The sequence below is a fragment of the Marmota monax genome, unplaced genomic scaffold, assembly GCF_021218885.2.
Source record: "Marmota monax isolate L192 unplaced genomic scaffold, Marmota_monax_Labrador192_F-V1.1 WCK01_AAM20220418_F8-fsc00033, whole genome shotgun sequence".
Lineage (NCBI taxonomy): Eukaryota > Metazoa > Chordata > Mammalia > Rodentia > Sciuridae > Marmota > Marmota monax.
The window spans coordinates 1265953-1279966 of record NW_026694282.1 but is presented as its reverse complement, the minus strand read 5'-3'; the positions used below and the strand labels follow the sequence as shown (position 1 = coordinate 1279966).

The following is a 14014-nucleotide window of genomic DNA, read 5'->3' as shown; positions in this document are numbered from 1 at the left end:
TATATTGTTACCCATTCTAGATGCTTTGTAAAAATTTAAACTCAAAATGAAATGAGATGCTATTTGTACACTGACCAGAGGTGCTAAGAAGTCAAGTGAAAAACTTTCTTACAGTTGGGAGTAATTAGTAATAGATAAAACAGGTATATTGTCTCTAGTTGTGAAAAATTTTTGCTGAATAGTGTTTTAAACTCTAGATTAATTCAATATGTAGTCATTGTATTAGATAACTATGAGCAGCAGAGTTAGACACATCGATAAGACCATTGTAACAAGAATAGAGTGTAGATGATCATTGACTGAGGTTAGATGGAACTGTCTTTGAGGATTTTCTACTGATGCATGTTTTTACTTTCACAGGCCTTCCAGTTTGTCAGGCCTAGAAACTCCATTTTGAAACTGTTTCCAAAGTTAATCGGGCCCAGAGGCTGTGACTCTAATAAAAGAGATAGTTTATTTCTTTATGTACCATTGTTAGGGGTGCTAAAGGACTCCAGTATATTCCTTCTTCTGTGCAACAACATATGTGGCAAAGTGTTGCTTGGTGAGAATGAACTCAAAGCAGGATGAGTTGGTTGGATGGACAACATCAATTTATCTTTACCAGTATCAGGTTTATTAACAAGGAAACCTCTGATGATAAATTCTTGCTCTTCAACTTTCCCCACCCTATCCTTCATTTTTCTAACATCCAACCAATAGATTCATCTTTCTCCTTCTGCTAGAACCCCCCCCCCCCATTTCAGGTATAGTCTTATTAGTTGGGATTCAATTTTCTTTTATAGTCCACCTTAGTTTTTGGACTAAACCTGAAAGATCATTTCTTAGGCTAAGATTAGTCATCATGAAAAGATAAAGTATTGATTAATAAAATGAGTAAGACCTATATTTTTGTGAAGCCAAAACTTCCAGTGCAAAGAATTCTCATGTTATGCAGACTGATGAAAGTTTGAGGTATTTTGATCATTAGGCCATATTAGACATATATACTTCTCAGGAAGGAAGAGAACCTTATTATAGTAATTTACAGTAAATAGTTGTTTTTTATCATTTCTGGAAGAATGAATTGGCAGGGGCTGGAATACCTGAGTTTATAAACTGCATTTGTACTCTGAGATTTGATGTCTTATTGGTCCTTTTCTGTTGGACACTTTGTGTTGGTTGTTGTATTTAATTGAATTACTTGCATCGAAATATTTCAATTACTTTTAGTATTTAAAAAATTCCACTTTTCTATGTCAACAAAACAAAAGGTAAATAAAACCTAATTTATTTTTCTAATTTAGCACTTGAGAATAACTTGTGGTTTTTGCTCTTTCTGGCAGTAGTAAGATTTCCCCTCTTCTTATTTGCTGTTTCTGCATTGCTTGTGAATGTGTTAACATAACTTGTGTTGCTATAGTATATTGTGTAAATGTCAGAACAAAAACTTGATGACATGTTTGGATGCCCAAATGCAAATCATACTTTTTTCTTTTAACAGTTTTTTGAATAGCTGACTTTTAGAGAGATGAACATTGGCCATTTCTAGAGGGGAAAAAAAATAACCTATTTTGGCCAGCCTCATGAATTCTGTTCATAAAGTGGTAGTACATGTCACATGCTTTGAAAGAGTAACCTACTCCTGATGATTTAAAAAGTAGAATTCTCCTGGGGTTGTGGCTCAGAGGAAGAGCACTTGCCTAGCATGCATGAGGCATTGGGTTGGATCCTCAGCACCACATAAAAATAAAATAAAGGTATTGTGTTCACCTACAACTAAAAAATAAATGTTTATAAATTAATAAATAAACAAACAAACAAAAATAAAGAATACTGTGTCCATGTGTAATAAAAAAATTAAAAATAAATAAAAAGTAGAATTCTAGTTATTTCCTAAAATAGATTCTGGAAAGTTATCAAAAACACATAAAAATTAAAGCTTTTCCTACATGAAATCTAAAATTGATTCTTTTAATGCCACAAACACATTCCTTAAGGTTATAGTCAAGTTGTAAATTTCTACATAGCAAAAAATTTCTTTAATATTAGCTGATGATAATCTTGGAAGTGATAGACTTTACAATTATCCTGAAATTATCCTGAAATGTGTCCAGGTTTTAGGTGTTATCCATGCCCGTGAATTTTAGGCCATCCAAACACCTTGCCTGATAGCTTCTTGATTTCTGTTCTTTTGTTTTATATTTTTGCATGAGCTGTCTTAATTGCTTTGGACTTTAAGAAACCATCAAAATGACTTCATTCACTTCTTTTACAAATGTGAAACCTTAAGCCCAAGTTTTGTCAAAGTCCCCAATTAATATCTTGTGTATTTGTAGATTATCTTTTCATAAACAGATAAAGACCACATTGTTTTGAAGAAGTTATGCAACATAGTTCATAGTATTAACTTCTCATGCATGAACAGTTGAATAACCACAGTTAAGCATACATAAGGTTAAATACATCTGCTTTTTAGATGACTAGTAGCCAATAACAGAGCTTCATTTACAGATTTTCTAGGGATTTGTAAAGAAATGATAGATTCGCTACATATTCCATATTAGTATTTTTATCATGCTTTGAAATTCATGATATCTAAAAACAATTCTATTTATAGTTAACCTTTCTAGTTCTTTTACATAACTTCTCTAAAAAGAGGTTTTTTTAAAAAAATAAAGGTGCTATTTGTTAGCATCATTGGGAAAAAAAAAAAAAAAAGCTCTACAACCAGATAAATTTGGGTTGCATCCATAAGTATTTGTATGTATCATTCTACTTAATAATGGTGCAGTCTGCCTTCTGCCCTATATGAACTAGGAATTCAGGTAAAGCAAAGGGGGAGAGAGGAAGACTTAGTCAATGTTTTTGTATACTTGAAAGAATATATTCTGTACTGCTTTAAAGTATGTTTGAAATATAAACTTTTAACTGAAAATAGGATTGTTCATTTGTGTGTTGATTATTTTGGTATGATTTATAATAATTTGCCAATCTAATGACAGGACTTCTTTTAGCACAGTTTAAACCAGCATTTCTAGAAGCTGTCTTCTTTCTGTTTGTTATTTTTCATTTATATTTTATTAGAGTCTTTTAGAAAACACATAATAAGAAATTGCATTACTATGAAGAATGATTTTTCTATTGAAAAAAAAGAAATTGTTTTGAAATAGAAAAAGAAATAATATTAATGAGCTAACTTTAGTTTTCAGAGCAATATATGTTGTGATATGGCAAATTCATAAACTGCCTTGTTGGATTTTGTTATTTACAGAAATCTAGAACTAGTTGTACTTTGACTCTTACTAGTTTTTTGTTCATTAGTGTCTTTAATATTGCCATTTTAAAATGCATGTTCTCTGACAGTTGAATTGAAAATAAGTACCAGACTTAAAAGAATGATCAAGAAAGCAACTCTTAAATTTTAATGAAGTCATACTCCCACAATTTTTGTGAGGTTTGTATTTGAATAATTTGGGGGCATAATGTAATATTGATTCTGTTTTTCCAAGGGAACTGCAACAGTGTATATACATCATTTAAAATTCTCAGCGCATATATTTAAAATTTTAAATCTTCAGAATATTCTCTGAATAGGATTTAAATCATAAAATAGATAAGAATAAAAATAAATTTGTTACATCTGAGTATTTTTTTTATTTTTAATAGGATACAACATCTATTGAAAAGATGTCAAACTGTTGCGAAGAGATGTAAGTATAAAAGTGAACTGTGTAGTGCTCTTATTTAAAAATTGAAACAGCTGGCCACACTTGAAAACCATGTATATGTAATGGAAAGGTAATATAATAATGACTTTTTCTTGGAGCCTTGTCTGAGGCTGGAGCTAGCTAGACAGACATACTCCAGTCTTATAGTAAGGGGTCTTCCAGCCAGGATAGTTTTTAAACAAAATAAGTAGTGATCATTTTTGTTCCTTGTCTAACTAAAGTAAGTTAAATTATTTGTCCCGAAAGTACATCAAAAGAGATTTGCTACTGTGTTGTTGACACATATTCTATTAATCCTGAGATTCTCCTGTGCTTCAAAAGTTGCTCTAGGTTGATTGACGATGCAGATACAATATCTGCTATCCAGAGTTAAAACTCAGCTGCATGCCACAATGAAAGAAAAGCTGTATTTGTGATGCTGGGACACAATTCATCAGAGTCCAGTAATGGATCCCCAGCCAACCTGCATTGTTTTAGCTGACTGAAGTGCACCATGGGAGTGCTGTCTTTCACTAATAATGCTGTCTTCTGTAGATCGAGGCCCCGAAAGCCATGGCAGCAGACCTTCTCAGAAGTTTTTGGCACTCGTTGGAAGATCCTGTGGTTCATTCCTTTCAGGCAGAGGCAACCACTGCGCGTTCCCTACCACTTTGCCAATCACGTCTAAACAGATGGATGGTGGGCACAGATGGGTCCTCCATGCTGGAAATGCGTTACAGGTTTTATGATAATAGAACTATGACAGTCTTCAAGTCAATTAAAATCCACCCACCAATCTTAGGCATCATAATGTGCCCCAGGCTTTATTTTAATAGTGATCTTGATCCTGTTGTGGAACTAATACAAGATCTATATTTAAGTTTTAAAGCATGTTTACTTTCAAATTAGCTTTCCACAGAGATTTCTATAAATGCTTTTGTTATTAAACTCAAAAGGCAGCGATTAGGATGAAATAATTGTACATAAGTTCCTTTTAGTACTGACTGTGTTACAGATTTTAATTTATGGGAAATTTCAGATGTTTATTTAAATTTTCACCTTTAAGCAGTACTAATGAAATCTGAATTTAATTATTCAGATTTTACAAAACTTGATATATACCTTCTTATATGTAAACTTCCTTTTTCAAATACAAGTTAAAATACTTAATACTTCTTTTTATATGTGCTGCAAGTTTTTTTTTTTTTTTTTTTTTTTTTAATGCAGTGTAGAAGTGAATAACAACAAAGGGCAGTGTTTTCTTAGGAGTTACTTCCTAATGTTTTCTCTTTTTCTCCTCCCCAGAACCAAAATAAAACACCACAAAAGTAAAACACCAGCTACCTACCTTATAATAAAGAAAAGGTTAATTTTTTCCACATTAATTTTCTGTATTTTTTCCCTTTACTGTTGTAATTATTGATTGTTTTTAGGATATTTGCTTCCAAGAGAAATTTGTGACCAGTGGGCATACATTCCTGTTTACCCTAAAATTTTAATGAGGAAAGGGTAGAAAATTTGCAATAATACCAGTTACTTTTCTAGTGCAATTATATTAGAATGCATATGTTTTTAAAATGCCAGTATAACTAGATACTATATAATGTACAGTGTAAAGGAGAATATTGTGCTTTTAAAAATATATATCCTTTTTACTTTTATTTATCTACTAGTGAATCTAAAACTATTCATTGGACGTTTATGTAATAGATAGTGGCCAACTCATTGAAATTTTATTTATAAGAAGGTACTAGTAAAAGTAAGTTATTAACTTTCATGTACCTATAATCACCTAAATTGAAATTAAATTTTCATTGGCCAGCTACAATTTGTATTTCTAAACACCTTTTATCGTAGCTGTTAGGAAATGACCTTAAAATAATAAAATAGAATGATCTATATTTATCATTAGCATTATACAAATTTAAGTTGCTAATAGTGATTGGAAAGCACAGAACATTTGGATAAAAAGACATTTAGTGTGCTTTGAAATAAATTCAGATTTTAAATTTTTTTCCATTGGAATACTGCAAAATCCATGCTTTTTAAAACAATTTATGTACTTACATTTACTTGAAGAGAATATTGAAATTGTCTACTATTCTTGGACCATATTAATATTTTTCTTTGGTTACTTTGGAAAGAAAAAATCACACCTGGGAACTAATGAAACAGAAGGTGACCATTGTCAGCCAATTAGCTATACTATGGCTAGTTCATTCAGAAATTGTAAATATCTTATAAAATATCCTAAAATAATAGAATCAACTCTCCTCAAAAATAATAACATGTTTTTATGTTTTAATTATAATGTGTTAATATTTTAAAACTTAGAAGTGGCAGATGAAGGTATTTATTGGTGCTAATCAGAAGCATAGTAAATGTAATATAAGAAATATATTTATAAAAATTAGTATGTGTGTTAGGCAGTTGGGTTGGATTTTGTTGTGCAAGCTAACTGACCAAATTTGACGTTGTGGCAGAACTATTAAAAGGAAGTATTGTAGCTATTATGTAGGTAGATATCAGTTGAATACTTTATATTGTATATATTCCTTTCACAAAAAGACTTTGAGAAAACAGCAGAACCAAGTGAAGACCCTGTACAGAGCTTTATGGACATATTTCACATAGTAACAGTAGCTACACTGAAAGGTAATGAGAGAAGTCTATTTCCCATTCTAAGGAAATATATTTTTTATTTTCTTAGATTTATCATTTTTAGGGCATGTTCTCTTCCTTTCTTTCTCTTTACCCTCCTTGGTCCTGCTCCATCTGTACCCATTTCCTCTTAAGTTAGTGGACTACAAACTAATACACTAGATAAGCATATAATTATTTTGTTTGAGTGTCAGAAGTGCTACATATCAACATTTATATAAAAATATATATTAAAGTATATCTATATAGGCTTATGATGTAACTTACAGTATTCTCAAGTTAGCACATCTAACCCTACTGTGAGATTTGTAGTTGTTGTTAGACTACCTGATAGTAGCCAGTTGGCAGTTTCCTAGGGATTGTTTAAACTCTGGTGTTCTTTCTGCGCCCTCTTTTGGCTAATTGATGTAATTATACTGGCTCTAGAGGTTTACTCTCCCATAAGTAAATTCTGAACATGTCAGAGGTACACAATAAGAAGGCGTTCATGTACAAAAATATAAAGTTTTATGAAAATGAATGTGTCGCTGTTGACAATGTTATTTCTAGCTCAAAAGAATGTGATGATTACTTTGCTTCATTAAGTATATTCTTAGTATAATTTTTACTGTAAATCACAAATTTAGATCAGGACAAACTAAGCCATTTCATGTATTTTATTTTAAATTGTATTTTGGCAAATTAATTCTTGACACTTAGAAAAGCCGTTACCTTAAAAGTTATTAGATTATTATAAAACACAAATTTTTTATAGTTACAAAGGCATCTAAGTATCTAGAATGTCTTTGAATATCTAAAAATACATTTAGTTTTCTCATTCTCAAATTTTGGAATGATTTTTTTTTTTTTTTTAAACTGGCACTCTTGACTAAAAACAACTAAAAAGAGATTAGTAATTCTTCCTATATTTTTTTTCTTTTTCTTTTTTAACTTCTTTGGTCAGAATTAGACCTCTAGTTGTAGTAGGCAGTTTATTATGTGTTCAGGATAACCACAAAGATAACTAAAGATGTTGAGCATTAGAAAATAATTATGAGTAGTAAGATTACTAATGTAATCTACATGTTGGACTAAAGCTTTTCTTTATGAATTTTCCATTAAATTTTAGCCAAATATAAATTAAAGAATTTTTTACATTGGAAGAGTCATTAACTTGGCTTTTGGAGAGGAAAGGTTCTTCTAGGATATAGTTGTAACTCATGAACAATATATATTAAGTATATAAATATTAAGTTAGCCTATATGTCATTGTAATGAAAATATTATTTTACTTAAGTCATATTTTAAAAATTGTGATTAACATAAGAGACAGCTATTTAAAATTATAGTTAACATATTAACCTTTCTTTCAGAAGATAAATAGTTTCCTTTTGTAATAGTGAAGTAGAAGCTTGAAGGTGTAGTGTAGTGGTAGGACACATGCTAGGCCTGGGTCCAATCCCCAGCACCAAAAAATAAAAGAAAAATGAAGTAGATAATATCAGCATGCAAAAAATTCAGTATGACAACTTTATATAATTTCTGTCAGAATTAATATCAGTGCATTTTTACTAATGCATACAGGAATTTTCACTAAGTATGGTGCCTAATTCTAACTATTCTCAGATTTTCAAGTCACTTCCACACAAGTTAACTAGTTGGAGATATGTTTTGCTCAAAAGGGTTTTTAAATTCTGAATGCTAATTACAAAGACTTAAGTTAGGACAATACTTCCAAGTAGGAAGTGTGAACTAATTAGATTATGACCACACGATTTTCTATTGTTAAATCATGGGGCAGTTCTAGTATTCTCACAATATTACTATTAAATTATAATGTGTCTAGCTGTGGTTTAATATGGCATTAATATTTGTTAACATAGCTGCTAGTGTCTCTCTGGACTGTCTGAAGTATATGAGTACTTCTCCTGTGCTTCATGTATTAATAGATTACTTAGCTCAAGTTTACTAAACTGTAGTAACTTCTTTAAGCAAGTTTTTGATGTGATCTCTAGTATACATAGATATATCTAGAATTTATTTGAAGCTTATACTTAAAAACATTAAGTAATTTACATAGGTACAAGTATTAGATTTCATCCAAGCTCTACTATGCTTACTTTGAAAAATTATAAGTATTTAATAAGTCAAGTACATTTAGTCTGTACTACTTGCTAGTATTACTAACCATATAATTAACTAATGAATGTGTTATTTAATGCCCATATTTGTTGCTTTCTGTTTTAAGAATCAACATCTGAATTTGTCTGTAAATGAAAGATTTTAGTATACTCTATTTTTAGCCATTCTCAGTTGAATTCTAGAATCTTCTACAGTAGAGTATGAGAAAGTATTAGAACCTACTTGCTTGAAGTATTTTGAACCAATGTTATTGTCAATGAATATTTAGCATTTCTGCTATCTTTGGAATGGTGAAGGTTTATCTCTAAGATAGTGATTTTTCTCTGACTTCTTGCATTATCATTTTGCAATTTTTTAATAACAAAATTCACTGTGTTTTTATCTGTTTTTCAGAAGTTGCAAATACTGCCTTCTAGTGCTAATTTGAAACAGAAGTTACAATATTTAAGATTCTTAAATCACTGGTATTACTGATATTTTTCATTATCATAAGTTTTACTATTATTATGTCCTTTCCCCTTGATACTCTAGATGACAGGAATCAATGAGTAGTGAGTAGCCAAAAAATTGGAGAGAGAGTGGGGAACTTAATAAGATGGGGAGACAGAGCATGAGTAATCAGCATCTCAGCAACAGGGTTGACTGTGACAGTTTCTGTGACCTCATAGAATCTGTGACCTCATAGAATCTTGCTATAGTCATTTTATTTTAGCCTATCACTTGTTGATACAATTTTCTGTAAGAGTTGTTAATGCATTTAAGCTTTTAGTTCAAGTTATTTAAGGAGTTTATATTTCTCTTTCTTTTCAGCTGGTCAGACACCTTGGAGAAATTAACTTTAAGTAATTTGGTAGTGTATGCTAACATGCAGTATTAAAATAATGTGAAAATGCAGCTATTTAATGCAGAGAGGAAATGAATAGATTGCTCTGAGTGTGAAAAAATATTGGGACTATTTTGACATGTGTCTTGTGGCAAAGAAAGGACAGTATTCTAGAAAATTTTGTCACAGAGGAAAAAACCAACAATTTGAATGTAAACGGTGGATTTCACCTTAACATTTGGGATATTTTGGATTTCTTTCTTGATCCTAAAGGTCTCCATTTCTGTTGGTATTTTAAATTCCTTATACCATGTAATGTAGTGCTTAGCACAGTTGTTCAACACTCTGGGCTTTTTGGTATTGATAGCATTATATATATAAACAAAGATGTGGACAAAACAACAGCAACAAAAGATGTGGGTTTTTTTGTGGCTTTGCTTGCTTGCCTGTTTGACTTAAAACAGGGTTTGATTGTAACTGCTAATTAAAGGGAAAGCTTATCTGCATATTGCAAGCTCTGTCCTCTTGCCAGTATGCATGGGTGATACTTTAACCTACTGGTGCCTGAAGTTAGTGTTTTACAACTTCAACAACTAAAACATCCTGGTGCTATTCATTTTAGCATTGAGTGACATTTTTAATTCCTGTACCAAAGAGTTAATTTTCTTTTTGGTTGAGAGTTTTCTCGTGCATCTGTGTTTATAAAGTGGAAGTGAATAGTACTAAGAACATTTTTATTACTAGGTCTTACTTTTTGCAACTGCTGCCTTGATTTAATGATTTTAAATGTTCCTCGATGGATTTTTTTTTCTTCCAGTTAAGCAGGTTAAGTATGGATATTAATTTTGTATTTTAATATAGCTTGGCTACTTTAAAAGGTAGTTTAATAGGCTAAAGTTACAAAAGATAGTTTAAACACTTTCGCAAAATTATTTTTGCTTTTTTTCTGTAGCAGTTAATAAAAAATAGGAAGAACAACTATGCTTTTATTTCTGTAATGAGTTATATAGCATATAGTGATAACTGAAGCAAAGTGCTAAAATGAAGGATTAGTAGCAGGTCTTTTTTGATTACAAATTAAGAATTTAGCACCTCTGTGTCTATAATCTTTAGTGGCTTTAAAGAATACTATTGCTATTTGTCTGTTTTGTGAATAAAGATAAGTAAAATTAAAGAATACTTTTAATATACATATATATGAAGCGTGTGTGTGTGTGTATACACACATGTATACACATACTTTGCCAATAAGAAATGTAAATATACCTTGATTTAAGCAAAACTGCTAATAGAAAATTAAACTTTACCAAAAAAAGAAGAACAAGTCTGGATATTGTTACTCACTTTACATGAAATTTCAGAGTAAGGATATTTTTAAAACTAATTTTGCTTAGTGATTCATTTTACAAAATGGAAACAAACACTCTTTAAATGTACTTGTAATTGTCCAGTTGTAACACTGCTATGTATATACCGTTTTGGTTCTCTATTTCTTCCCCTTAAGCTCTAAAAACACTCATGTAGTATTTTTAAAACTAGCTGAAATGGTTAATCATTCTGGCAAGATGATGATAGAATATATGTGTTGAAAAGTAGACAATCACATTTGAAAATGTTTTGCTTTATTTTTGATCAGCTGAAATCAATCTTTCCTTGAATATATATTTTATGTGTGGGTTTGCAGTGAATTCTGAATGGAAAAAAAGAATCAAGTCTGAAACTTATATGAAACATGACTTCAGATCATTTGAATGATAGCCAGGAATCAAGATGAGCATATTCAAGGTGAAAGCAAAATTTGCTTAAAAGCAAAATGGGATGGAGTAACATTATGGATCTCGCTAGTCTGCCAAGAATTATTTCCTAGATTTGTTGTCACTGTATTAGTTCTGAGTAATTCAGCTTATTTATGCATGCTTTAAATTAATGTGTCTGATTACATTTGTTTTTCAAGTTATGGGTAGTGGAGAATTTGCCACCATTTTTCTCAGAGAGAATATTAAAAAGTAAATAAAACAGTACTCTACTTTAGCATAGGTAGAGAAAAAGAACTTAAAGATTATAATAGGAAGATTTCTACTACACTCAGAAACACTCAGAGAAAGGTGTGACATGGGGTGACAAGAATGGGCTCTTGGGAGGACTGAATGTGTGTCAATCGTGCTCTGTGAGCATGTTTTATGTCCCAGGAATTAGTCTTTTTTCTTTGTTTATTTAACCTGACTAGCAACTGTAATGAATAGACAAAATCTGTGTTATTTGGGGGCTTCTAAAATTTTATGTCAACTCCAAATCCTACCTGACATTGTATCCCTAAAATAAAAGACCTGTCTGATATTTTAATAATAGTATGTTCCAAGTACCATATGAAGATCCAGTTTTTAAATTTGTCAGGCATTTTTTTTTTGTTGTTCAGCCCATAATATGTGTAAATCTGAATGTTGTTTTCCTTTATTATCTACTATCTTGCCTTGTCTATTCCCCTGAGAAAATTTAAAGAAAATCCTCACTAACATTTCTAGTGTTGATGGTAATAAGGAAATAATAGAATTAAAAATATAGAGAGAAGAGGGAGAAAAATGGTTAAAAATAACAGGTGTGTGTGTCTGAGATATAATTGTATAATTGAAAGGTCTACACTGGTTCTTAAAATGAAAAACAAACCAGGTATCTACCTTAAGAACAATATTGTTGTCCTTAATTTATTTAAGTGATTTGGTTTTTTATTTTGCTGATTATTTTTAATTTAAATTGTGAAATTTTTACTTCTCTCAAAATGTGTTATGTACTGTATTTTTAGAAATATTATTTTTAAATAAATATTTTTTAAAAACATAGGACTGTCCTCTTATTTATTAAAATCAATTCAAATTCTAGATTTCAGCACTACCAATGTAATAATCCATGATTTTGTTTTGTTTTGTTTTATGCAATTTGGATAAGAATTCATAATGCAGCTATTGTAATGAGATGAGTGACATAGGATATTATAATCACAAAATTAATTAGATATTCAAGAATAACTAGGTATATATACATCAGGGTTGAAATTGATAAAAAAAACATCATATTCCTCATTAGGTATATTTATTTTAGAGATGACCCAGAAGGCTAGAGTCAGTCACCCAATTTATTTAATATCGTGTCAGATGCTATTTTATGGAGATATTTTTTATTTGAGAAATGATTTAAATACAATAAAATGTAAAATAAAACCTATATCTAGACAATGTTTTAGATTCAGGTGTATTGAATTATATAAAGACCATCAGTTCATTGTGAAACTGTTTAATAGCTTTATACACAGATTTCCTAAGCCATCAACTAACCACTTGTACATGCAAGAGCTCACAAAGAAGAAGTGTATATTTATGAGTACAAATTGGTTAAAAATATCATTAGTTCTAAATAGAAAATCAAGAGTCTTCCATAGAAGGAAGTAGAAACTGCTCTGAGATTGAAGACAAGGGCTTTAAAAATTTTCGCAAATTTTTATTAACAGAAAAATAATTTTGATAACATTCTGTATTAACACAAATGATTTTTAGATAAAATTACAAATTTTGCTGTTTGGTAAATCAAAGCAAATCATTGGCTTCTGACAAGATTTCAAGGGTCATGAAACTTCAACCTTGTCCCTTTTGCAATTTCCTGTTCTAATTCTGAGCATCATTTACAATAATTGTGTTTTCTTAGTAATGATAAATTACAATAGTTCTCAAACTTTTTTGTCGTAGGACTCCTTTATACTCAAAAATTATTGTAGACCTGAAAGTATTTTTAATGTTAGTTGTCTTTATCAATATTTACTATTTTAAAAAATTCAGATGCTTATTTATTAATTTACTTAAACATAAACTCATTACAAGTTAAATATGTATTTTTACATAAAGACCCATAATCTTATATTTCTACAAAGCTCGTTCATGTTCACCTTCATAGAAGAAAGTTGATTTTCATACTCCTACTTTTATTGTGGTGGTGTTTGGGTTGACATATCTTAAGGAATCTGGTCTCTAGAAGATACATTAGTTGGAAAAGGAAGGAGTGTTTTATTAATCTTTTCAAGTAACTGAATATTCTTCTTTTATACTACAAAAATCTTGACAAGTGATGGTTTCTTAAGCTTAGTTGCAACGTGGAATCAGAACATCAAAGGACTTTTCATTCTCATGTTAAGATCCATTGGTCACATCTTCACTTTAGAAAGTTCTCTTCCTCATATAAAATAAAATTTGCTGTCACTACTGATCCTGTTGCGAAAGTAAGTACAGTATTAGAAAGCTGTGAAGCTCATCATGACAGATAATATTTTTCAGAATTCTGATTTTCACTGTAAAATTTAAATGTTAGCCTTGGAAACAACATACTCCACTGGTTTTCCTTGAAGTTTTACCTTCATTCATTCTTGACTTGTGCTTGACAATACCCAAATCCAAAAAAAAAAAAAAAAACATTGTCATTCTTTCAAATATAAAATGGTGTTTCATGGAAAAAAAAAAAAAAAAGCTACTAGTTCAGCTTGCAACTCCAACAGCAATAGAAGTGCTTGTCTCAGGAATGAGCAATGATACTTCAGCATTCACCCCAAGCGCTTTATGTATATTTCCCATTTTGTCAAAATAATAAAAATGTGCTCAAGAGCAAGACTTAATACAATTAATAGTTTTCCTGCATCATTGAAGATTTAAATGGAACTGGCTTGTCATTCTCCTTTTTA

General features: G+C 30.5%; 1 protein-coding gene across 4 annotated transcripts in view; it reads left to right on the top strand.

Moving 5' to 3' along the window:
- The window catches only part of Zdhhc21 (zinc finger DHHC-type palmitoyltransferase 21), a 70044-nt gene extending 57913 nt beyond the window's left edge, over nucleotides 1-12131 (top strand). For all 4 annotated transcript variants that reach the window (XM_058586345.1, XM_046467339.2, XM_058586343.1 and 1 more), the window contains 2 exons: nucleotides 3649-3692; nucleotides 4245-12131. In XM_058586345.1, the coding sequence (XP_058442328.1) occupies nucleotides 3649-3692; nucleotides 4245-4377 (177 nt within the window). In that variant the 3' untranslated portion in view covers nucleotides 4378-12131. The remainder of the gene's footprint in view (nucleotides 1-3648; nucleotides 3693-4244) is intronic.
- The last annotated feature ends 1883 nt before the right edge of the window (nucleotides 12132-14014 follow it).